Raw genomic sequence first — 26,939 nt, 5'->3', positions numbered from 1 at the left:
CTTAAATCATTAACACTGTGGCTAAGACCACATTTCCAAAACAACATCACAGTCCATATTTTAGCTGTTCTCTTCCATTTTTGAGCAGAAATCCATGATAAAAAACAGTTGACATCTGCAGCTCCTAAAATTCCCAGAGTGGAGCAACAAAATTCAGTAAAATGAAGCACCCAGGACACCAATGAGATTATATTTCTTGCTTTGATGCCCAAACAAGTAAAGTGGAAGGAAAAGATGGCAGAAGATAGATCAGTAGATATTTCATGATCTCAAAAGAAAAATAAAGTGTCACAGTAGCATTACAAGTGCAGGGATATAAATATTACAAGAGAAGTAGAAAGAATTTTAAAAAAATTACCTCAAACAGTCTAACGGGGGTGGGGGGGGGGGGTGTCATCACTCCCCCGGCTATAGGTTGACTCATTATACAGCCTAATCTACAATTATGAACAATTACATCAAAAGAGCATCAGGTGTTAGAATTAATCACAAAATTGAGCCTCAGGGTTAAAGTCCAGGAATTTAAAATTTCATTTTATATGAAAAAGTGCTGCAGGGTCACTTAAAAATTACTATGTTTATCTCCTGGTCATCAAGCCAAAGTATTCCACAGTCTTTTTAACAGTCAAGGCCAGAGAACAAATTCATAAAATACACTTCATCTAACTGATTACATGGAAGTCATTGTTACATACTTGTAACCTTCCTGTTTCAAGACAGGAAGCAATAACTCCATAGTCATACAATTACTTTATGACTTTTACAAATGGTTTTACACATTATCATATCATAAGTTACAGTTCTTAGTTCCAGAGGCCTACTGCGCTGGTTAATTGGTTTTAAAAGGACATACTTGGTGCCAGGGAAATGAATGCAACCTATTTACACCAAAGGCTTTACTCTGTTAGTAACTAATTTTGTGACTCCACGTTATATGGGTCAAAACTTGGTTCAAGTCAGCTCCTTAATGGAGGTAAGAATATATGCATTCAAGTTGTTGTTGGTATGGATGTGGCAGCCAAGAAGCCCACCCATGCAATTAAGTATTTTAGGCCATGCCAAGTTATTGCTTCAGTTGTGCTATGCCAGAGGTACAGAAAGTTCAAGGAAAGTACAAGCCTCCCTCACTTCATTGAAGTACCTCATTCAACAGCAAGCAGTATCCCTTATATTATAAAACTTGCAACAAATATGAAACAAAGATTTTTTTAACTTAAAAAAAGGGATAATTCAAAGATCCAATATCAATACCCACAAAAAGCTGCAGGAACTCAGCACATTAGGCAGCCTCTACGAAGAGGTCTAAACAGTCGATGTTTCAGGCCAAGACTCTTCATCAGGACTGAAGAAGGGTCTCAGTTCAAAATGTTAATTGCTTACTCTCCTCTACAGATGCTGTCTGACTTGCGGAGTTCCTGCAAGCATTTTTTTTTGTTGATCAAGATTCCCAACATCCGCAGAATGTGTTTTGAAATATATACAAGATGATTTCTTATAAAATCTTTTAAGGCACATGCATTCTTTAACATTGTTAATTCTCAATACCCATTACATAAAGTTAACAACTGTGGTCACCTTTAATCTCTTTAGCTCTGAATGGTTATGGAGCTGATCCAAGTGTGGCTCACACCAGAGCTACACAGCCAGTACAGCGGGCTTACTACTTAACCGCAAGCTTTGCAGCAAAACTAGCTCTGGTAAGACAATTAAAAGTGAATGTCTAATGTATAAGATATTCACATTACCAGCATCCAAAGATCATACTGCCCCTTCTAGGTCTCATTGTTTAAAAAAACACCAGAGAAGATAAGAAAATGGAATAATGCTGAGGAAAACAGTTTAAAAAGATTAAAAGTTTCAATCTACCATTCAATGTACAATGAATTGTCAATTCAACCCATCCTATCTCTCAGGAAATTGAAACCAATACCACCTGGCATTAGAAAGGGTTGGCAACACAGAATGAGAGGAACAACCAAGATACTTTTTTGTTATTTTGTTGCCCTGAATTTCCATTTAATCGTTAAGTACAGAAAATGGTCAAGTGCATTCTACAAATTTACACATCAGCTTCGGTTCTGGAAAAATTGAAGATGAAGACTGGAATGCTTGACAAATTATTATTCAATAAGCTTGTGACGACCCATTTCCTGGCACATCCGAACCGGCTCACAATTAGATAGCCTACGGGGGTTTGCGAGCTTTGGAGCCTCTGCGCCACGGGGGGCAGGTTGAGGGAGGCTTAAAAGTGAGGCTGAGGATTTTGAATAAAGTTTTTCCTTTGACTGCAGTTACCGACTCCGTGTCGTAATTTTAGCGCTGCATGTAGCACACCGCTACAATTGGTGACCCCGACGGTCCAAACGATTTTTGGACCAGAAATGACCGACGCCGCCTCTGTTCATGCGGTTTCGTTGAAACTGCCGGGTTTCTGGACACAGCGACCAAACCTATGGTTCCAGCAAGCCGAAGCCCAATTCCACGTTCGCCGGATCACCTCAGAAGACACCCGCTACTACTACGTGGTGAGCTCCCTCGACCAGGTCGCGGAGTTCGTACAGTCGCCCCCGGCAGACAGCAAGTACACGGAATTCAAAGCCCTGCTCCTCAGGACTTTCGGACTCTCACGGCGCAGCAGGCGGATGAGGAGATTCCAAGTTACAGAACCGCAGTCTCCGGTTTGCAGCTCCAGGACCTCCCCATGGGCCCGGGTGAGAGGACCCTACTCTGTGACATCACCACCGGCCAGCCCCGTCCCGTCGTCCCGACAGCCTGGCGGCACCATGTTTTCGACTCCATTCATAACTTGGCGCATCCCTCCATCTGGACAACTGTCCAGATGGTTTCCAGCAGGTTCGTTTGGCACGGACTCCGCAAACAGGTCAGTGAATGGGCCAAAACGTGCATGCACTGCCAGACGGCCAAGCTGCAGCGGCACACCAAAGCCCCACCGCAGCAGTTCCATCCCGCCCACCGGCGTTTTGACCACATTCATGTGGATATCGTGGGCCCCCTGCCAGTGTCGCACGGAGTGCGGCACCTCCTGACTATCGTGGACCGGTTCACAAGATGGCCAGAGGCGGTCCCGCTCACCGACACCACCTCCGAATCTTGCGCCCGAGCCCTGATCGCCACCTGGATATCTCGCTTTGGTGTACCGGCCCACATTACCTCCGACAGAGGCGCCCAGTTCACCTCCAGCCTGTGGTCAGCTATGGCCAGCCTTTTGGGGACTCAGCTGCACCACACCACTGCCTACCACCCACAGTCGAACGGGCTAGTGGAGCGTTTCCACCGTCACCTGAAGTCGGCCCTCATGGCCCGCCTGCGAGGAGCCAACTGGGCGGACGAGCTTCCCTGGATCCTACTCGGCATCCGCACAGCGCCCAAGGACGACCTGCACGCCTCGTCGGCCGAGTTGGTATACGGTGCGCCCCTGGTCGTCCCCGGGGAGTTCCTACCAGCCCCACGGGGGCAAGAGGAAGATCCCGCAGCAGTCCTGGGCAGACTACGCGAGAAGCTCGGTAACCTGGCCCCCATACCCACTTCACAGCACAGGCGGCACCCGACCTGCGTACCCAAAGACCTACAGAACTGTAAATTTGTGTTTGTACGAAGGGGCGGGCATCGGCCACCGCTGCAGCGGCCATACGAGGGGCCGTTTATGGTGCTCCAGAACAACGGGTCCATGTTCGTACTGGACATTGGGGGGAAAGAGGAGGTTTTCACGGTGGACCGCCTCAAACCGGCCCATGTGGACCTGGCGCAACCGGCCGAGTTTCCGGCACCTCGGCGCAGAGGCCGACCTCCCAAGCAGGTTCTGGCCCAGACTGTGGACATTGGGGGGTGTATCGCCGGTTCTGGGGGGGGGGGGGGGTTATGTGGCGACCCATTTCCTGGCACATCCGAACTGGCTCACAATTAGATAGCCTACGGGAGTTTGCGAGCACAGAGCTTTGGAGCCTCTGCGCCACGGGGTGCAGGTTCAGGGAGGCTTAAAAGTGAGGCTGAGGATTTCGAATAAAGTTTTTCCTTCGACTGCAGTTACCGACTCCGTGTCGTAATTTTAGCGCTGCATGTAGCACACCGCTACAAGCTCTTTTTTTCAAAAAAAAAAGGAGTGAAAGCTTAAAATAGAGCTGCCTGCCTTACATCAGTAGCTCTCGGTCACAAAATTCACTCTCATTAAACTCAACGTGCTCTGGGCTATTTCTGTCCAGTAATTAATCACTGGGTAATTGCTGGGTTAACAAACATCTCTGTACAGAACAAGCTCAAATGCAGTCCCATAAAAAAGCAAACTCACTGAGATAATATGTTCATCATACATAAAGTCTATTATCAGTTTAATCACAAGGTTTCACAATCCAGAGACAGCTACTCCAGTTCAACCCAAAAACCCACATTCAGTACGAAAATTAAAGCTGAAATAAATACTTACTTTGTTTTGTAAACAAATGCATTATACCGAGAGGTCTTATGTATTCACTGAAGTAGGTGTTTCATAAAGAAGGTCATTTAATGAAGTACAGGTTGTGTGACACTCAGCACACAGGAATAATACCAGACTAATAAAATGTGGTAACGCCCTCCCTTTCCCCCCACCACCCCACCCTACCACAACCCCCTGTGGATTCTCCCAACATTATGTTTAAACTTCTCCAACTAAATTGTTTACTTGGGGAAGTTGACTTCAGTAATTGTGGTTAAGAAATGGAATAGGAACACAACATCTAATAAGAACCCCTTATGTACATCGCCTGTTTTGTAAGTTCCAGCATCTCAGAATCAGATTTATTATCACTGACTTATGTTGCAAAATTTGTTGCTGTAACTTTTTGTTGCAGTACAGCAAGTCCTTGTATGACTTCAACGCAGTTTTACTAAACTATTTCTTTTAGTAAAAATAACAAACAGCAAATTACATTTACTGTGTGGGGCTGCCAAAAATTATATTTACAAGAACAGTAAATTCTTTGTTGGCATTGGCTGGCTCCAACTCAAAAACATTAATATTAAGATTGTAACATTATGGCAACTGTGGTGGTGGGATGGGGGGGGGGGGGAAGAGGAGGAATCATAAGTCATATTATCCATTTTCATCCCAAAAATGCAACTTTGTTCTCAGTTGGCAAGTGATACAACTCTGCTCCAATGACTTTCTCCAGCTACCTTTCACAAGGGGCAACACCTGCCACAAGCAATGAGCTTCTTTCCAAGATAGTAAGCATTTCATAGTTAAACAAGCACAGACTATAATATAAAATGGTAGGGCATTGAGGAATGTGGTAGAACAGAGTGATCTAGGAATAATGGTGCATAGTTCTCTGAAGGTGGAATCTCATGTGGATAGGGTGGTAAAGAAAGCTTTTGGTATGCTGGCCTATATAAATCAGAGCATTGAGTATAGGAGGTGAGATGTAATGTTAAAATTGTACAAGGCATTGGTGAGGCCAAATTTGGAGTATTGTGTACAGTTCTGGTCACCAAATTATAGGAAAGATGTCAACAAAATAGAGAGTGTACAGAGGAGATTTACTAGAACGTTACCTGGGTTTCAGCACCTAAGTTACAGAGAAAGGTTGAACAAGTTAGGTCTTTATTCTTTGGAGTGTAGAAGGTTGACATGGATAGGCTTTTTCCATTGAGAGTAGGGGGGATTCAAACAAGAAGACATGAGTTGAAAGTTAGGGGGCAAAAGTTTAGGGGTAACACAAGGGGGAATTTCTTTACTCAGAGAGTGGTAGCTGTATGCAACGAGCTTCCAGTAGAAGTGGTAGAGGCAGGTTCGATTTTGTCATTTAAAAAAAAATTGGATAGGTATATGGACAGGAAAGGAATGGAGGGTTATGGGCTGAGCGCAGGTCGGTGGGACTAGGTGAGAGTAAGCGGTTGGCACGGACTAGAAGGGCCGAGATGGCTTGTTTCCGTGCTGTAATTGTTATAAAGTTATATGACAGGAGTCAAGGTGTAATATATAAAATGAGTCAGAGGGTGAGGGGGCGAAAGGAAAAATGATGTTTGAAAATATCAGCAGAGGTGTGGTGTGCTGATTTGCTTTCAGTCATTTATGTTACTACTTAAGACCAATTGTTAAGAAACATGTTCTGTTCTATTCTCACTGAAAAATTCAGTGGCCAGGCAGCATCTGCAAAGAGATACAAGACTCGGTATTCAAGACCTTTTCATCAAATGAAAGGTCATCCACCGAGAGCATTAACTCGCTCTATCTGGAGGTGCTATCCAAGCTGTTGAGTTTTTACAACAGCATTTTAAAGGTTCCTGCAGCTATAATGTTATTTTGCTTTTTGGCCCAAGTAATCTTCCCATGAATAAACCACTTCCTAAGGAGATTGAGGCAAGTGGGTCTCTCCCCTTCCCCATTGCCATCATATCTGAATTTTATAGGAGCACCATTGAGAGCATCCTGATAAACTGCATTTCCATCTGGTTCGGGAGCAGCCAAGCATCAGACGGGAAGTCCCTACAAAGAACTTTAAGAATAGCTGAGAGGATCATAGGAGTCTCTGTGTCAGCCACTGGGGACATTCATCAGGAGGGATGTGTACCCAAGGCCCTCAGTATTATGCACCCATCCATCCCGCATGCTCTTTGACTTTCTACAGTCAGGTTGGGAGACAGTTTCTTCCCTCAGGCCTTTGTGCTTCTGAACTCCCAGCCACATCGCATTCAAAGTGTCACCGGTTAATCTGTTCTGTGTCTAACAACATTTAATTTATTCACTTTATTTATTTATGCTCAGTTCATCTGTTGATTTTATACATATTTGCCCAAGTTTTTGTGTGTTACATTTGTGGTGTGCATACTACAGTGCTTTTCACTCTGGTCCAGAGAAACGAGGTTCCATTTGACGATATACATGTATATAGTTAAATAACAATAAACTTGACTTGACAACCATTATTAGACACTGATAATGTTACCCTTGGGGAATACAGAAACTCGAAAGGAACCTAGTAAGAGAGACCAGAACAAAGTCAGTACTTTATTTTGCTCCAAGCAGAAAGAACAGAGTTCCTGTTGTGGGAAGGTATGGATGACATCCATGATGCCAATGTCAATGACTCCTGTATAATTTATCTAAGAAACCCATAAGCCCTGCCAAAGGGTTTTAGTCTAAAATGCCAGCAATACACTTTTCCAAAGATGCTGCCTGGCCTGCTGAGTTCCTCCAGCACACACTCTCTCTCTCTGTATTGCAGAGGAACTTGAGGTTGGATCAACCAACTTCTGCTTCAGTGCAGCTGTGGAAAACTTCCTTAAGGCAAGCTTGAAACAGGCTCAAATTGCCTTTGCATCTTTCTGGAGGTCATCTGCACAAATTGGAAAGATGTTCTCCCACCCCACTCCCCATATAGGGTTATATCTGTGTAGAAACATGCACTGAACTGCAGAGGTCAGATAACTTGAATGAGGAATTGCTATGTTTAGATGTTTCTAATCTCATTCCTTTCTCAAGACATGCAATTGCAGTCAAATTGGCTGTTTCATTCAAAGCTTAATTAAGAATGCTCTCACAATTAAGTCATCGCGTTACAAGATCATTTCTGTTACCCTAGAAAAGTTTTCCCTCGCTTCTCCTTCCTAGCTTGGCTCATGTAGAAATGCAGTTAACATTAAAATATTACAATATTACAACAAATGGACCAGTTTTTAGGTATTTTTCCCACAGTCCAGGTTCTCCCTAAGTTACAAATATCTATTTGGAATACCAGTGGGATGGATTTGCTGTTTACCTGTTCTCCCATCACAGCTGTTTCTGTGATCCTGGACCACACACCATTTTTAAGAACATAGAACAGTATAGGCCCTTCAGCCCACCATGTTATGTTAACCTTATAATCTAATCTAAGATCAATATATCCCTTCCCTTCCAATAGCCCTCCATTTTCTATCACCCATGGCCTATTTAACAGCGTCTTATGTATCTGCCTCCATCATCACCCTTGGTGGGCATTCCACACCCAGCAGTCTCAGTGCAAAAAGAATTTACCTCTGATAACCCCTCTATAATTTTAAGTTGATTGCAGGAAAGCATGCACCCTTGTTTGTTTCCAGAATCAGATTTAGTATCACCATCACATGTTGTGAAATTTGTTAACTGTGCAGCAGCAGTAGAATGTACTATGTGATAATATAGGGGGAAAAAATCTGTGAATTGCACTCAATTTATATATGTATATCAAATAATTAAATAAGTAGTGCAAAAACAGAAATAGAAAAGTACGAGTTAGTTTTCATGGTTTCAATGTCCATTCATAAATCAGTTGGCAGAGGGGAAGAAGTTGTTCCTGAATCAAGCATAGTAACTTCAGGAGCAGAACCCTATCTTAACCTGGGTCCTGTCTGTACTTGCACTTATATACTATATAAAACTTATAATCTGCTGGCCCCTTGTCCTACATATCAGTTTCCATGTTTGATAATTCATCATTTTCAAATAGGCATTGTCAATGTCTTTGAACAGAAAAGTCATGTTCGGCCAATTACACTTTTATGGAGTAACACACATTGTGGATGAAGGTGAACCAATGGATACTTATTTCCAGAAGGCATTTGGTAAAGTGCTGCATCAGAAGTAAGCGCAGGGGGAAAAAAATCTCCTAGTGTAGGAGGAATGGATAAAAAAAAAGCTGGCTGGCTACCAAGAAATAATGAGGAGGAATAATTGATTGCCTTTGGGGTTGGCAAGATATTACAAGGGATCAGTGTTGGGGCCTCAACTTTTATACAAGTGAACAAAGGCTCGGAGGTTATGTTTGCTACATACGTTGATGATGCAAAGATAACAAGAAAGTAAGCTTTTAAGAAGACATATGGAGGTTATAAAGAGATATTAATAGATTAATTACATAGGCAAAGATCTGACAAATGGAATATAATTTGGCAGGAAAAATAAAAGAGAAAAGCACTTCATCTAACTAGTAACAGACATCCATGTTCTGAGAAACAAAGATTTGGGTGTACCAGTACAAGATTCACAAATGGCTAGTGTGCAGTTATAGCAAGTAATCAGGAAAGCGAGCAAAAAAATTTTCATTTACTACTAGGGATATGAAATACAAAATATAGACATTATGTTTCCATTGCATAGAGCATTGGTAAGAATACCGTATGCAATATAGGCCTCATTATTTAAGTTGAATGCTTGGAATGGATAGTTTTACAAGAAAAGGTTTGACAGGCCACAGAGGTTGCAGTCTTAGGCTACTCCATCATGGGCACTAGACTCCCCACCTTTCGAGGACAACTTCAAATGGTTGTGACTCACAAAGACGCCAAGCAATTTTAAAGACACTCACCATCCAGGACAGGCTCTCTTCCCATTACTGCCAGAGAGGAGGTACAAGAGACTGCAGACACACACACTCAGTGTTTTAGGGACAGCTTTTTTCCCCTCTGCCATCAGATTTCTGAATGGTCCCTGAAGCCATGAACTCTCTAGTCTGCTCAATCACAAAGGATCATATTTTACAATGTACATCAGTGATAATATACCTGATTCTATCTTCTAGAGTTTAAACGAATGGACTTGACTAAAAAGTTCAGATCCCAAGGAGTCTTAACATAGTGGATGTGGAGGCAGTAACTTCCTTTATAGGAGTGTCTAGATGTAGTGGGTCACTGTTTAAAAAAAACGGTTGCCCATGTAAGACAGATAAGTTGAAACATTTTCTCTCAGGAGGCAATGTGTTCGTTTTTTGAACTCTTCCCCATGTTCTGATGGAAGCAGAGTTTTCAAATTTAGGTAGAGTCTTGATAAGGGAATAAAGAGTTACCATGGTTGCAGTGGAATGTGATGTTGAGGTTACAACCAGTTCAACCATGATCTTATTAAATGGTGGAGCAGGGCCAAGAGGCAACTTCTGCTCTTCATTTATACATTCATTCAGTAAGTCTCTGCACTTAGCACAGAAATGAACTCTTTGGCCCTCCATCCGTGCCAATCTTTCACAGCATACACTAATTCTACTTGCCCACATTAGGTCTGCATCCTTCTATGTTTTGCCTTTTTCAGTGCCTGTCTTCACCTGTGGTCAAAATGCTGGCACCAGACAGAGAGTGACCTTGTCAAACTGTCGACATTCCACACCATGAGCCTCCAGAAGATCCCCCATACTTTCTGACCAAGAAAGATCTCTAACCACACCTCCTTCTTCAGTGTCATCAAGAGAACATTGCCACAATCATTATGAGGAAATGTTGGAGATGGATTGGGCACGAGATGAGAAGAGAGGCCAACTCCATCATCAAGACAGTATTTCACTGGACCCCTGAAGAGCGGGGGAAACATGGCAGCCCAAGGACAACTTGGCACCGTACCATAGAGGCAGAAATGAAGTCCCTGAACCACACCTGGAGCACAATAAAGAAGACAGCTAAGGGCAAACAGAGGTGGAGGATCTTCACTGCTACCCTGAGCACTCGTAGGCAGTAAGTGACTAAACATATATGAATCTTTACAGTATTGATTAGACAATCCAACCAAGACCTCAACAGTGGAACAGGCAGACGAAGTTACTTCAAACTCAATGGCTGTGAAGGCAGATTAAGACTGCAACAAAATCCATCACCTCCAATTGTTGTCGTTTCCATGCCACTAGAATCAGTTGGTTGATTTGTGAAGTATCGTGTGCTTCTTAGAGTGTAACAAAAAGTACACGTTAAACAAATACACGCGAAGGCGTCTTCGCTCTGTGATAGATCAATGGAACGAAGACCATCATCCTCGACCTCGAGGGATAGCCACGATGAGAACTCGGTTGAAGAAGTTCCTATTGGAAGTCTTACACTTACAAAATGCTAAAACCATATGGCCTCAGTTTAAATGTATTCACAATTTTCTTGGAGCTACTTTGTGTGTAACATTTGAAGTCTGCCATCCTGCTGTACGAGTTGACTTAGAAGAACTCAAACTGAACAAATGACAGGTCATTTCATATCATTCCACCAACATCCAAGGAATTACTGGAAGGGAGGAATGTTATATTAAATGATTTGAGTTTGCATACATCAACTTATTGCTCATTTACACTTGCCATTTTTGTATTATTCTTGGGACAAATTCTTAACTCTTCAATATATGAAAACAAAATCTCCTGAAGCTATTGCCATAATATTGCATAATTTTCTAGAGGCAGCAATAAACGTTAGTACATAACTTATTATTCAATCTAATCAGTCATATATCACTTATGGTAATGTCATCTTAGTACTTCAGGTCAATCTTTGCTCAGCTCAAAATCTTCCTCCAATAACCATCTGCCCTCCTTCCATCTCACACAACCTTTTCTTTTGTGAGAATGTGTGAAGCCTTTAGCCATGCAGGTAATATATACACTTTCAGTGTTTAGCTGTTGCAACATAGTCCTGATCAAGGATCCTTTGAGATAATTGGCAATATAATCCTAGGCAACCCCTGCAGTAATTCACGATTCTTGTCTTGGGTTAAGGTCAGGTTATTAATGACTAAAAAAGAAACTACTTTACTGTCATACAATACTTCGATGATAAAAGCCGGAGTACTTCCTCTACTAGAATGCTTTGGGAACCATTTGTCCTTCACTTACCAACAACGTAAACTTAGACCATAAGATAGTGGACAGAATTGGGCCATTCAGCCCATCACATCGATTCTGCCATCCAATAATTGCTGAATTTTTAAACCCCCATTCCCCTGAGTTCTTCTCATAACCCTCAACTGTACAAGCTTAATTCAAACTTCTGACTTGGGTGTGGGAGTATAAAACCTCTTAGAAATTTAATTTATGAGATCACTACTTTCACAGCCTTCCTACTACTGTAACACATCATTCACGAAGATGAATGCCCATTTAAGTTGCTTCTTCTGGCCCATAAAAGATGCTACTTTCTATTTATAATCCACAGCTTTCTGTGATAAAGCAAATCTAACATAGTTCTTGGCAATAAAAGAAACTAAAGATTAATCAGTTTCTATAAAGAGTAAAGATACCTTAAGCTTCAGGGATAACGATAGACCTACAAAAAAAGAAAAAAAATCTTAGCCTACCTTCCTTTTCGGATGCTGCCCGGCACAAATTAAGAGAATTTTCTGTTCACGTTAGTTGCTTAAATTTAATATATAGTATGAATACATATAAAAGTATGCCCTTATGTCTTTATTTCTTGCAGTATTTCAGTGACGATGCACATTTCATTTTCACCAGAAATGGTTTCCATTCATTCAAAGCATCAGATTCCTGTCAGACCCCATGTGCATAATTGTTGTTAAACGAAAGGTTCCACAGTCCCAGTGGCTTGTCTGAGATTCCGCAGCTTTTACTGGTTTAGCAGGTCAGTGTTGATTTGTCAAGAAACACCAGAGCAACTACTGTATATAACATATAAACCATCCATTTCTTATGGCTTATTAGCACAATACCACTACCTTCAAGATTACCACAGTAAATTTTAGAATATCAAAATGATTTCTTTTAAAGATTCTTAGAAGATTTAGGCATGTGTATTTTAACAATTTTTCCAAGATTAACATTTTATTTCCTGGAGATCTTATAAATGTCCTGCAGTTCAAAATATGGTACTGAGAGCATCTTCCGATTCCTCCCACCACCCCCCCAGCAGCCGGATTTGGTCTCAGAAGCACAGCAACTGGAGAAGTTCACTGCCGAGAGATGAACGAACATCTCAGGAAAGCGAGTGAAATCACATCGACCGTCACATCCAGTCCCAAGACTCAGGCTTTCCAGTCTACCTGGACCAGCGTTTAAATTGTCCGATCACTGGGTCATGCCGCACTCTAGGATCCGTACCACGGCACAGCCCCGAAACCGTTCTCGATCTCACCAAATCGGCTCAGCGCCTGGAACAATCCAACCTCACAGCCGGGTTAGGTGGACAGGCATCAACTCCTCTCCAAATTGCTCACTCCAATTCCATTTCTGACATGATACCAACTCCATTTGCGACCTCATCCTGAACAAGTTTCCCTTTGGCTTTGTGATCACCAGAATGGCCCATCCTTCAATTCAGCTTCACCTCTGCTTACATTTTCATTGTTTGCAGTGTTAGTTTATAATTTTCCTCAAAAAAAGGTGTTATTAGTAATGTTTTTAGTAAAAGTTTCTTGCCTTCCAACTATCAGTAAGCTGGCGATTATGCCATCTTAAACTGGAAGGTTTTTTTTGTGCACCTTCCACAAAGTGATCACTAAACTTTTTTTAAATATACATTTCTAAACCAAACCTGTTGTTCTGTCAATTCTTGCAGTGGACTCTTTTGATCACAAAAGGTTGCTCTGTAAAAATCTGCTGACTTTTACATTGCTATGTTTAATTCAGATTTCTATTTGCTCTTCCACCACAAGGTCACCGCTTACTTGTGCCATTGAAATTTGCAAAGGCTTTGACTTTGAACGTCTCTAATCAAGATCCCCTCAAGAAATTCTTGGGTCTGATGGCAGCCCTTATTTCCCTAGTACGGATGAATGCTGTTGGTGTGGACACAGTGGACTTAAGGGCTGCTTCTGTGCAGTATGATTATGATTTCATTTAAATTTAATTTTTTCTCTTCCCCCCCCCCCCCCCATTGCCAATATCATTCAAATAAATTCTGGAATCCTTGCTGTCCTTAAGCAAGGTGACCAGAACTCACAAGCACACTTAAAACCAAGAACCTTGAATTTATTTACATTATTCTTGTTTGGACCTTCCACCCTCAGATATAAACACAGTCTCTTGTTTCAGCACCTTATTTCTCCACTTAAAATTGTTTGACAGCTTATATTATCTCCCTCAATCATCATAGCAAGATACTTAGGACAACTAATTCAGTGCACAAACAGAATAAATGATGGGTTTTCTCTTATCATTCCACAAGCATCCAAGGAATCACTGGGGAGATAAATGTTATATTAAATGCTTCAAATTTACATGCTCTCAAGAGCTTACATTTTGATCCTAACATTAGAATCAAACATATTGAATGAGTGATGGAACTCCCATTTTCCCTCATCTGCAGAGTATCCTGAAGCCTGGTACTCAGGTCCTTCTTGTTTACTGCTTTTGAGAATCACATATTCTGCTAAATTTGAAATTATACTATCTCTTCAATGTATCAAAATGATATTCTTCATGCATACTCACCAGAACACCCTGATCAAAATATTTTTCCAGAATTATTTTAAGACTTTATATTTGTGATTTAGAATTGTTGCACTCAGTGCCAAATACTCAAAATGCCACAATTCACTATCTCCCTCAAAAACCTTGAACCACTTTACAGCAAATGCAGGAAACAGGACAAGTAATTTAAACACAGAACACTTCCATGAATATTGTGATATTGATCAGTACACTGTTTTAGGATGTTTGCTAACAGATATACATTGAGCAAGACAATGTTATCAGCCACAGTCACTGAGTAACAGGACCTCTCATGACTTGATAAGCAGTAATCAAGTCGTCATTTTACAATTCATCTAAGACAACACCTTGGAAAAATGCAACTGGAATGGAATACAAGCCTACTCTTCTGTGCTCAACTTTCACACACAGAGCATTGTACTTGCTGACTTCGAGGAACAGTAAAATCCTTTCCACTTCTATTATTTAGAATTTATAAATTTCCTCTTTGCTAACAGCATTCTATTCCAAATTGTTAAAGGTAATTTGCAAATACTTCCAACATCCCATTTACTATTTAATCTCTATTAGCTGCAGCACAGTGGTTAGCACAAGATTTTACAGTACCAGCAACCCACATTCAATTCCTGCTGCTACTGATAAGAAGTTTGTGACTGTGTGTGTTTCCTCTCACAGTCCAAAGACATACTGGTTGGTAGGTTAACTGGTAAATTGTCCTGTGATTAAACTGGGATTAAATGGGGGATTGCTGGGTGGCACAGCTCAAAGAGACAGAAGGGCCGATTCCACTCTGTGCCTCAATAACTAAATATAACGGTCATCTAAAAGATGGCACATTCAGTAATATAGCACTTCCTTGCAAATCATGTAAACCATGCAATCAATTCACAGACTGATCTGTATAATGCGCTCAAGTTTCAGGATCAGGTCTTGGACACTCAACACTGAAAGAAAGGCAATATTACTGCCGCCAAGCCAATACTATCTGTTGCATTACACTTATGAAATAAACGGCTTTCAACAATGGTGACCATCTTTGTACGCTCCCTGCAAGTTATATCAAATAGAATAATTATTAAATACTGTGTCAAACTTGCACAAAACTATAATGTAAAATTAGGTAAGCAACTCACATTTTAAAATACATGGAAGATAATATGGATGCATTTACAATGATCAGCTAAAAAAAAATCAGAAGTTGTTTTTAATGTTGTATGAAGTATGAAAACGGTTTACGCCAAAGTAGATAGTGGAAAGTGAGGTATCATAGCAGTCCCAAGCGCACAAAATGCAATTGGAAAATGTATGATCACTTATACAATGAAAAATAATAAAAGATGTTTATTCGATATTACCAGGTGCAATCTGTGCAGGTATAACTTTAATCAAACCTGCCACCGACTCAGGTGAAATTGCTACGTTTGATAAGGACAGGGTTGCTTGATGGGAATAAATCGGCATACCTGTGTTGTCAAAAGGGTACTGCTGGCAGCTGCTGCCCCCACTTCTCCAGGGACACTTGTACACGGCTCCACCTTCGACTATCTCCGGCTGAGAAGTATTCGCCTTTGGGGCTCCAACTAAAATACTCCGTCTAGGAACATTATAGAAAGGGTAGAGAAACAAAAGTCTTTGTTCAGGTTACCTTTCAACCAATACTTTTCATCCCAGGACAGCAGCAAAGACGCGTCACTTGCTGAAAATAGCTTGCTTTACAGAATGTTTTACTTTTGACCAACAAAAGAGATGAAGTATTTAGTAATCACACAGGATACATACTTTGTCTCAATGTGTACAGTAGTTAATTCAGTAGAGGGTACGTTAAACATACATCTGCTACATTTAGAGAAACATTTTAACATTTGTAATATTTTGCTGCAGCGCGTGTTCATAGAGAGAAAGAGACTCTAGACAATAAACTCATTCAGAGAATGTTTTTAACCTTCCACTTACTGTGTCAAGGCAGGTGTGAAGAAGTCGACAGCAAATCCGAAGTAACTGCCCTGAGGACCGGAGTAAACGGATGGGCTGGTATCCAAGTTAAAGCCAGAACAACAAGAGAGCGAGAAGAAAATCACGGCAAGCGCCCGGATCCCCGTCTCCAAATCCCCGAATGCCATTATTGAGATGGGAGTCTTTTTCTTCGCTGTACAGCGCACTGGAGTGCTCCGGCCCCCTCCCGTCCCGTCGCAGAGCGAAGGCTGTTGGCCAAGGATCGGTTCGCCTGCGGCGGCGGCCCGAGCCAAGTGCTGCGGACGAGGACGGCTGCGCCCCCCGTGTGCTCGGCTCCGGTCCGAGACAAGTCTGAAGGTTCCGATTCAGAACTCCAGCCCGGCGCTGCCAATAGCAACCGGACGGCCGCGCGCCGCTCGTGGCAGGAAGTGAAGTGTAAAGCAGCGTTCGATGTGAATGGCTCAGCTCGACGTGAATCAGTTTCGCCCAACGCCCGGACTGTGGGGTGAAGGCAGCTTTCCACCGACGTCTTTCTGCGAGAGGGAAGCTCCACCCACCTGCTGTCTTCAATTCCAGTCATACATTTTACATGGTATATTGCAGCTACAGAACAATGTGGCCGCTAGGCTCAGTCTCAGGAGTTCTCGTAGTGACTGGAAACTTGAAACAATTACTCAGCAGTTTCCCAGACTATAAATAACACAACGCAAGCAGATAGCTTGTGGAACGAGACATACTGTACTTAGTGGCTCGTGGAGACGTCACTGGTGATAGACATGGCAAGAATCATTTGAAGCAGGATATATTATAAACTTTCTTCGTAGACGATGATGAATTGAAGAGCAAAACACCTGCAACGCTGGAAATCAGACATAAAAGCAGAAAGTGTAGGATCTACGTAGAAAAACAAGCAGCATCTGTGGAGAGAGAAAAAGTTGAAGTTTTAATGTTCCACGTGCATTTTCTTCCTGCTGGGTATTTCTATTATTTTCTTTTTTTTTCATCTTAAACGTTCAGAATGGATTTTTTTTTAAAAAGCAGCGGCTAACCTTTCTGATCAATGCGTGGTAATATCACTTAAAAGTAAAGTCAAATTTTGCTTTTCAGAATGACACATTGAGAAGCTTTAGTTACTGTTTTGTGCACTTTATGCAGTCCTGGGTAGGTCTGTAGTCTAGTGTAGTTTTTTTTGTGTTGTTTTACGTAGTTCAGTATAGTTTTTGTATTGTTTCATGTAGCACCATGGTCCTGGAAAACGTTCTCTCGTTTTTACTTGTGTGCTCTATCAACAGTTATGATCAAAATGACAATGAAAAGTGACTTGATTCAGAATACGCAAGCCATGTCCCTAAAGATAAGTAGGACGTAGATAAGTAGATAAGTATGAACTTGACTTGAACTTTCTTGCTCTTTTTAAAAATGCTCAACCACATAAAAGACTCCATAAGTTATAAATCTTTGGTATTCTATCTCATGTCTTCAAAACCAGTGATAGCTACTTACAAGTGCAGTGACCAAGCTTTTTAAGCCTTCAAAGCTCTTAAACTACTAGGTGTGATAAATTGCTGGCAATTACCATCCCAACTAAGAGAAAATACTCATTATCTAAAAAGGTGCCACCAGGCAGATAGGAAAACAGCTTCAAGGACTATCTCTCTTAGTTCATGAGGTCGTAGATGTGCACATGCACATCGGCCCCATTACATTATTGGTATCGGCTTATTGGTCCACCATTTCCATTGGCACAAGTGCATCACAAAGCTGCGTACTTACTCCCTGCTCTATGCTGTTTATACTTATAATGTCTGGCTAAGCACAGCTGCAATCCTATTTTCAAGTTTGCTGATGTCACCACTGTTGTTGGCTGAATCAAAGGTGGAGATGAATCAGCATTCAGGAGGGAGATTGAAAATCTGGCTGGGTGGTGCCACAACAACAACCTCTTACTGAATGTTAGCAAGACCAAGGTGCTGATTACTGAATTCACAAGAGGAAACCAGAGGTCCGTGAGCTGGTCCTTGTCAGAGGATCAGAGGTGGAGAGGGTCAGCAACTTTAACTTCTTCAGTGTTATTATTTTGGAGGACCTGTCCTGGGCCCAACACATAAGTGCAATTATGAGGAAAGCACGGAGTTTGTGAAGATTTGGCATTACGTTGAAAACTTTGACAAACTTCTATAGATATGTAGAGAATATCGTGACTGGTTGTATCACAACCTGGTATGGAAACATCAAATGCCCTTGAATGGAAAGTCCATCTAAAAGTAGTGGATATGACCTAGTCCATCACAGATAAAGGCTCCCCACCTTTGAGCACATTTACATTACGGGTTGTTGCAGAAAAGCAACATCTATCATCAGGGACCCCCACCACTTCATGTCATGTTCTCTTCTCGCTGTTGCCAGGAGCCTTAGGACTCACACCTCCAGATCCAGGAACAGTTATTACCCCTCATCTCATGTTCTTGATATTTATTGCTTGTTTATTTATTATTATTATTTCTTTCTTTTTTGAATTTGCACAGTTTATTGAATTTTACACACAAGTTGAACACCCAAGTTGGTGCCGTCTTTCACTGATAGTATTATTATTCTGTTCATGGATTTATTGAGTGCACCCGCAAGAAAATGAATCTCAGGGTAATATATAGTGACATATAACTACTTTGATACTAATTTAATTTGAACTTTGTGCTTTTATATTGTCACGTGAGCCATCCAGGTGATTCTGTACATAAATACACTGAAGTAGTAAAAAGAGAAACAAAATGCAAAATAAAGCGTTACACCTACAAAGAAAGTTCAGTGCCAGGTCAAATAATGCACAAGGCCCAAGACAAGGTAGCACAGGTGATCACAAATTCATCTTTAAGTGTGTGAGCGAACTGTTCAGGAGTCTGATACCAGTTGGATAGAAGCTGTCCTTGAGCCTGGTGGCAGCTGCTCTTGAAATTTTGCATCTTCTGCTCAACAAGAGGGCAGAGATGAAAGAATGAGCCAGGCAAACGGGGTCCTTAGTTATGTTGCCTGCTCTTCCAAAGCAGTAGGAAATGTAGACAAAATTGCTGGGGGCGGGGGAGGCTGGATATTTGCAAAAAGAGAGCAAAAAAGTGTACATGGGTTCATTGTCCATTCAGAAAGCTAATAGTGTAGGTGAAGCAGCTGTTCCTAAAACCTTGAGTGTGGGTCTCCAGACTCCTGTACCACTTTCCTGATGTGTGTTTCCAAAAGCAAACAAGTAATGCTGTGTGCACCCACTAAGCGCAATTATCATCAATGAATTCTCCATGGTCTACACTGAATCTTGGGGATTAACATTGACTGGAAACTTAACTGGACTAGCCATAGCAGTACTGTTTCTGAAACTGCAGGGCATGGGAGCTCATTTCACTAACGAAAGCCTCTCCCGCTTAAGCAATACAGAGGATGACTAGCACTCCTTTTAGTCTCCTTGTGATATATACACCAAATCAAGGAAGCATTTAGGATAGAGCAATTTCAAGTTCATCTAGGATGGACCAGTTTCACCAGCTTCACTGGTAACTTATGCTCAAAATAAATAATACAATTGAAAGCAAATCCTTCCAGTTTATGAGTGCACTTGTGTTATTGAGAATGGACAACATAATCAGATTTAAGACAGTATGTTAATTTAAACTTCATGTGTACTGTCAGGTTACTGTGCTCTTGACATGAAAATTACTTGTGTTGTTCTCTCTCCTCTTCCTTGTTGAATTAACAGTGGTATTCTCTTGCAAGCACCAGCCAATCAAAAAAGAGACATCTATCATTAAGAACCTATCACCCAGGACGTGCCACCTACTTATTTAATTTAGTTTTGAATATATATATATTTCTTATTGTAATGTATAGGTTTTTAAAATTATTATGTTTTGTGATGTACTGCTGCTGCTAAACAACAACTATCACAACATATCCAGTGATTTTAAACCTGATTCTGATTCTGATCTCTGGTACCTCACCCATTCACATGAAAGTAAGTGAGGGCAGAGCTCTGAACTGAGACAGGAATTGTTTAAAGGAAATACGTAGGCAAGTTCTTTTTACACAAAGAGTGGTAAGTGTCTGGGGAAGTGGCAGAAGTGAATACAATAGTAGCTTTTAAAAGGCTTTTAGATAAATGCATCATTTGCAGAGAATGGAGGGATATGATTCATGTTTAAGAGAAGAGATTTGGTTTAACTTGGCGTCATTTTCAGTGCAGACATTGCGGGCTGAAGAGCCTGTTTCAATAATCTAACTGCTTACCAACTGGGGGCGATTAACCAGCCTGTCCGAGATAGGGGATACCCAGTCTTGGATCATTGGCGCCACATATAGCAAACTTTGTAGCTTATGAGATGAAAGGAAATGAGAAAAAAAATTGAGTATGACATCAGTGAATAAAATTGACAGCTTCAATATTTGAATATGACTTTTATAACCCCAAATAGCACAGCGGATGAGGGGATATAGGATATATAACTGCTAAATGGTGGAAATAAGGAACAAAATAAACCCAGGTGTTTTTTTCATATCTTAAAGATACATTGACCAAACGTGAGTACATTAGCCTAATAGTTGTGGTTCTTTCTACAAAAAGCTTGAGATTGTCAATTAAAGTCTACTAAAACAAGTCATGAAACAGAATTTAATAAATATAATCATATTTGGCATTAGAAATTGGACATGAAAGCTGCTGGCTTACTGAAAAAACTCAAATGCTTTGTTAGTGCACTTCAGGGAAAAGGACTTGGCATATTACATGTGAATTCACTTAAATAGTTTGAGGTCAACGCTTCGTGCCTTTGGACAAAAGCATCATCCTGCCAGTGTTATAGAAAAAGAAGTATAATTTGATCACATATGTGGTTTATTGAGTATTTGACATCTGATTTTGGATTTGGAGATTTAAACAAAATAGAAAATTCAATAAATGAAATATTTTGTAATTTCACCTTTCTGATTGCTTTAGGCTTTTTCACTCCTTCATTAAAGTTTTCCTGATGCCTCCAATTTTAAAAAACATCATCTTGGATTTATTATTTTTGTTTGAGAGTCTCGGTCAAATTCTTCAGGTTTAGTACCAGCAGGCAGACCTTGGGCGCTATGCAAGAGCTTGCAGGGCCTCAATGTATCCTAAACTGATCTGTGGAGATGTCAGAGCACAAACACGAGCCCACGCCCTTGTGGGTCACAGTGCTGCAGTGACCTGGAGGAAAGCGTGGGATGTAACCACAAAGTATGCATTTGTTTTCCAACTAAGCAGTGAAACAATCTGGCTTTCTGGAGCATTACATAATCTCTCAGTCGGCTCAGTCACTTGCTGTTCCGAGGACCAAAAAGGAGTTTTGTAAGAAGTGACTCTGATAATCCTGATCAAACTATGCACCAAATAATAGCTCACTGTATGTATTCAAATGAGGACAATGTTGGAAACTCTCAGCAGGTCAGACAGCATTTGTGGAGAGTGAAACAATATTTTAGGTCAATAACATTTCAAGTGGTCTCTTGTTTAAAGCATTCACGGCTTTTTTTCTGTTTCAGTTTTAGATTTCCAGCAGCTGCAATGTTTTCCTCATAAACTTGATGGTAATGTTGATGAGGTAAATCTCTTGGCCTCAAGTTTACTAGCTTGATTAATTAACACCACTTCAGTCCAAACCAACTACTCAGAAGAAGCTATGACAGCCTGTTTGTGTTTTGCATGTAATAGAATATAGAACAGTACAGCACAGTCCAGGCCTTTCAGCCTGTGATGTTGTGCTGACCTTTTAGCCTACTCCAAGATCAAACTCTTCCCTCCCATGTCTCTCTCCATTTTTATTTCATCCATGTGTCTATCTAAAATATCCCTAATGTATCTCCTGGCAGTGCATTCCATGAACTTTTCACTCTATGTGTAAGAGCCTACATCTGACATCCCTCCTATACTCTCCAGCAATCACCCTTAAAAGTATGTCCTCTCATACTAGTCATTGCCACCCTGGAAAAGGAGCTATAACTGACCACACTATCTAAGACTCTTATCATCTAATACATCGCTTATCCTCCTGTGCTCCAAAGTGAAAAGCCCTACCTAACTCAACCTTGCCTTATAAGACATGTTCTCTAATCTAGGCAGCATCCTGGTAAATCCACTCTGAAGCTTCCACATCCTTCCTATAATGAGGTGGCCAGAGATAAACACAATACTCCAGGTGAGGTCTAACCAGAATTTCATACAGCTTCACCATTAATTCATGACTTTTAAACTCAATCCTTGACTGATGAAGGCCAACACATCATACACCTTCTTAAACACTCTAATGTACTTGAGCAGCAACATTGAGGGATTTGGGGACTTAATTCCCAAGATCCCTCTATTCCTCCTTACTGCTAATAATCCTACCATTAACCCTTATACCCTGCCTTCAAGTTTGACTTTCCAAAGTGTATCACTTCGTACTGCTCCGGATTGAACCCTACCTACCACTTCCTGGTTCCATCCCTCCGTCATTCTGGTGCAGAGATAGCTACATTGATACTGGTATCTGTTGCCATACAGAACACAGCAAACCTCATCACCTTTACTGCTTTCTGTTCTTACTTTCACATGGTTTGTCCTTGATTCATTCCTTTATCTCCTTTCAGAGGATCAACCAAGAAGATGGCCCGTCAGCATCTCTACTTTCTTATATGTCTATGGGGATTCAGCCTGACATCAAAAACTGTCTAACTTCTACAGATGTGTAATGAAAAGCACTCTGTTGGGTTTTGGAGCTCCAATGTACAGGAGCTCAATAGGCAGCAAAGAGTGGTGGACGCAGCAAGTTCCATCACATTTCTCCCCATCATCGGGAACATCTACTCTACAGGAGATGCTGTCCCAGGAAGGTGGCCCCATTATTAAAAACCCCACCATCTGAGCCAAGCCCTTTCCTGATGCTGTCGTTAGAAAGAAGAGACAGGAGGCTGAAAACTCGCACCTTACTGTTCAAAAACAGCTTCTTCCCCATTGCCATTAGGTTCTTGAACCAACGTTTAAAAAAAAAATAAATCCTACCTCAGACTATATTTCTGTCAGCTTGCACTAATGACATTATGCTAAATTTTCATTATTTTCTTATATATACTTTAATGTTAGTTTAAGTGTATGCAATATATGCTTGTTTTGTATGTAATGCACAATGTTATTGCTCCAAAAAGCTATATTTTGTGACATTTTTGAAGACTTTTCTTTTCATGATGAGGGCCAATTGTCACATGTATTTGATTATTGTTTGTCTATGCCTAGGTACAGTGACAGAGAATCAGGATGTCCAAAACTCAGTGGCTGGTTTCAATGGGCTTGAAGTATAAGTGAATGCTACATTGCCTAATAAAGTAATGTTGCAGGAATGTCAATAGAAACCTTTGCTGGTCAATTTCCAAAGCAAGTGAACTCCTGTGGTGACATGGTAGCCTGTGATCTTAGGAGACAATGGTATTTGATTACAGTGGGGAGGTTGTGTGAAAACCTGGTTGCTGTTAGAATTTAGTAATAAAATTTATGAGAATATTTGATATATATGGAGTGTCCATGCATCAGGTGTTCATAAACCAGGGAGGTGGTGTAGATCCATACCTTGTGCATTAATTTAGGCTTAAACATAAAATTGCAGTTCATATCAGAATTGTGCACTATTAAGTGCACTGTTCCTCATTTAAGATTCTTCTTCAGGGAAATAAAGCTAATGTCTCGCAGGATGATGACCTATCTTATTATAAGCACTTATTTCCTACTCAAAATAAACTCCTCAACTTGTTCAGTACTTCTGGAATTTTGGATCTTATTTCATTTGTATATATTTGCAGAATTTTACAATAGAAATATAATTTTCAGCATTTTTGTACAGTGGTACATTAGCCACCCATAGGCTAACATCATCCCCTAACAGCCCTTTTATTTTCACTGATGGATATGTCCATTGTACTGTCAATGTAGATGATACACATCATCTAAAATAAGTAATGTAGGGGAATTTGTTCTAAAATCTAAAAATCTAAAAATAAATTTAAATTAAAACAATAAAGTAGAAGAATTTGTTACAGCATTATGTGTCAGAAGACCCCTAAAAACCTTTGCTCCAGAACTAGCTGTGCCTCTCACCAGGCTGTCCCAGTGGAGCTGCAACCGTGAAAAATTCTGATTCTGATGCCCACGTATATCCCATTCACAAATCCAATTCAGTCTATTCTCAATAATCAGCAAAGTAATGGAAGTTATCACTGACATTACTATCAGGCAGCACTTATCAATAACCAGCTAAGACAGAATTTTTCCAGGACCACTAGGATCCTAACCTCTTTACAAGCAAAGAGCTTGAACTCCAGAGTGAGGTGAGAGTGACTACCTTTGACATTAAGCCAACCCTTGACCAAGAGTTGCATCAAAAGGCCTTTGTAAAAAGTAATGTCAATGGGCATCTTTGGTTCTAGTCAAAGGGAAACGGTGGTGGTTACATGTGGTGTGCAGTCAATCATCCTAGCTCCAGCGCATCACTGCAGTCCTCAGGGCATGGTCCAGGAAGAAGATGATTGCATGGAGCAAGATTCAGACATCAGTCAAGCATGGAGTGACTAGATCCATGGAGTCATTGAGTCATGGGGCATGGAAACAGTGTCTTCAGCCCATTACATCTATGCCAACCTAGTTGTTCATCTACTCTAATCCCACTTACTCATATTATGAATGTTATTTATTTATTTAGAGATACATCACAGAATAGGTCCTTGAAACACTTCAAGCCATGCTGCAGGCAGCCCATTGAATTAACCCTAGACTAATCATGAGATAATCCACAGTGACCATTAACCTACTCACCAGTAAGACTTTGGACTATGGGAGGAAACCAATGCGTACATGGGGAGGACGTACAAACTCCTTACAGATGGCTTCGGAATTGAACTCCAAACTCTGACATCCCGAGCTGTAATAGCATTGTGCTAACTGCTACACTCTGGGGCGCTTATTCGGACAGTATCTTTCTTTTCCATCCCTACTTGTACCCTCTTAAATGTAGGAATTGTATTTAGTCCTATGACCGCTTACGGCAATGGATTTCCAGTTATCAGCCTAAATACTTACCCTTGATATTTACTGGTATTAACATTACCAAGTCCCCCAAAACTGGCCTCTTGGGGTATCACCATTCACCAGAAACTCAACTGAACCTCCCATAATACCTTGGCAACAGAAGTGGGCATCCAGTTAAGTGACTTTCCTCCTGATCCCAAATCCTTTCTACCATATACAGTACTCACACACTATGTGCCGCCTGGTAAATGCAGTCTGGTTAGACATCTAGGGTACTCCAACAACAAACCAGAATGTATAAACTCTACCACCAAGAAGAACAAAGGGCACATGAAAGCATTTTCATCTGCCCACCAACACTACAACGTTGAACTGATTCCACAAACTACAGATTAACTTTCAACGACTCTACAATGCATGCTGTAAGTATTATTTATTTTTTGTTTGCACCATGTCTTCTTTTGCACATTAGTTATTTGTCAGTCTTTGTTTCTGTATAGTTTTTAATAAATTATGTAGCCTCCATGCCCCCAGTTGACCCCTGTTCGCCTAGGGTGAACCTCCGTCGCCCCACCAGTAGGGCAATACTTTGGTGTAAATACAGTGTAATGCCCCCCAGTACACACTCACAATACAAATACCAGACAATACCCAAAAACGAGTAAATAATTGCAACTTTAAACTGATTTCTTAGTGATGGGTAACCTAAAGGCAGATAACCTAAAGGCACCAAAGTTTGTCAGTTTGTACACGTATATTAATACATTGGAGTTCACGCCTCCAGTTCCTTCCACAATAACCTTCTGAGCCTTCGGCCACCGTCTGAACCGCCACCGTCCAGTATCCATCGCTCTAGAACTGATGCCAGCTCCACACATGTCCGTCCTCCTCGCTCTCCTCCGAAAAAGACCAAGAACTACTGCTCAGCTTACACAGACAATAGCATAATAATTCTCCATTGGTTATTTTCCCCCTTATCAGTAGCCATTACCCAACCATACCAGGCACAGAATTCCATTATAGCAAGACAGAGAAGCCATTTTGTTAGCCTGAAGAGCTAGCACCATGGTTACTGGCACTGAGAACCCTACAATTATATTGTATTTCTTTATTTTACTGTAAATGCCTAATATCTCAAGGTATCTCAATGTAGCATATGCATACTTTGCTAACAAAGTTGACTTTGATTTTGATTTTCACTTTGGAAGTCCTCTTCCCAGTCACTCATTGCTGGTATGGAAATAGACTACTGGCCTTCAGTATGTTTTGGATCTAAGTCATCGATGTTGGCACTACAGCACTGTGGGAGTGCTTTCAGCAGAAGGATTACAATGGTCAGGAAGGCAGCTCACTCCTACTTTCTCAGGGACTATCAGAGATGGGCCCAGAAAATGAAAAGATAGGATAAAGAAGCTGGTGATGCCGCTAAATGAGAGGTTACACTCCAGGGAGGTAACGGGTGACTGGAGAACAAACAAAATTAAAGATCAGATAGGTAGCTCAGGAGACAAGTTAATAAGTCTGAATACTGATAGAGGAGGAAAGCTTCCTTGAGAAGGGCAGCAAGGAGCAAGATTAAACACCAGAGTAAGGATGCAAATAATGGTGTCTAATAGATGTTTTAGTAGCTGAAAGGTTGTTGCCCATGCATTTCCAACAAGCTCAGTACTTAGTCCACTTGTTTTCTGTGAATACAATAATGAAGAAGTTTCCAGATGATACAAAATTGTGTGGTGAAGGTTAGGAAAAGAGCAGGAAGACATAGATGATCAGACTAGTCATGC

General features: G+C 41.1%; 1 protein-coding gene and 1 long non-coding RNA gene across 2 annotated transcripts in view; one reads left to right on the top strand and one right to left on the bottom strand.

Moving 5' to 3' along the window:
• The window catches only part of itgav (integrin, alpha V), a 109,569-nt gene extending 92,991 nt beyond the window's left edge, over positions 1–16,578 (bottom strand). Inside the window, exons 1-2 of the mRNA XM_059966815.1 lie at positions 16,098–16,578; positions 15,608–15,738 (exon numbers count right to left, since the gene is read on the bottom strand). Coding sequence (XP_059822798.1) covers positions 15,608–15,738; positions 16,098–16,264 — 298 coding nt within the window. The 5' untranslated portion in view covers positions 16,265–16,578. The remainder of the gene's footprint in view (positions 1–15,607; positions 15,739–16,097) is intronic.
• Positions 16,579–16,932: 354 nt separating this feature from the next.
• LOC132392652 (uncharacterized) lies at positions 16,933–23,880 on the top strand. The gene is made up of 3 exons (XR_009511604.1): positions 16,933–17,072; positions 21,645–21,703; positions 22,731–23,880. It is a non-coding gene; the product is annotated as an uncharacterized LOC132392652 (long non-coding RNA).
• Positions 23,881–26,939: the final 3,059 nt, after the last annotated feature.

This window comes from Hypanus sabinus, chromosome 4 (assembly GCF_030144855.1).
Source record: "Hypanus sabinus isolate sHypSab1 chromosome 4, sHypSab1.hap1, whole genome shotgun sequence".
NCBI classification, from domain to species: Eukaryota; Metazoa; Chordata; class Chondrichthyes; order Myliobatiformes; family Dasyatidae; genus Hypanus; species Hypanus sabinus.
The sequence above is the reverse complement of the archived record's forward strand: the minus strand, read 5'-3'. Positions and strand labels throughout refer to the sequence as shown.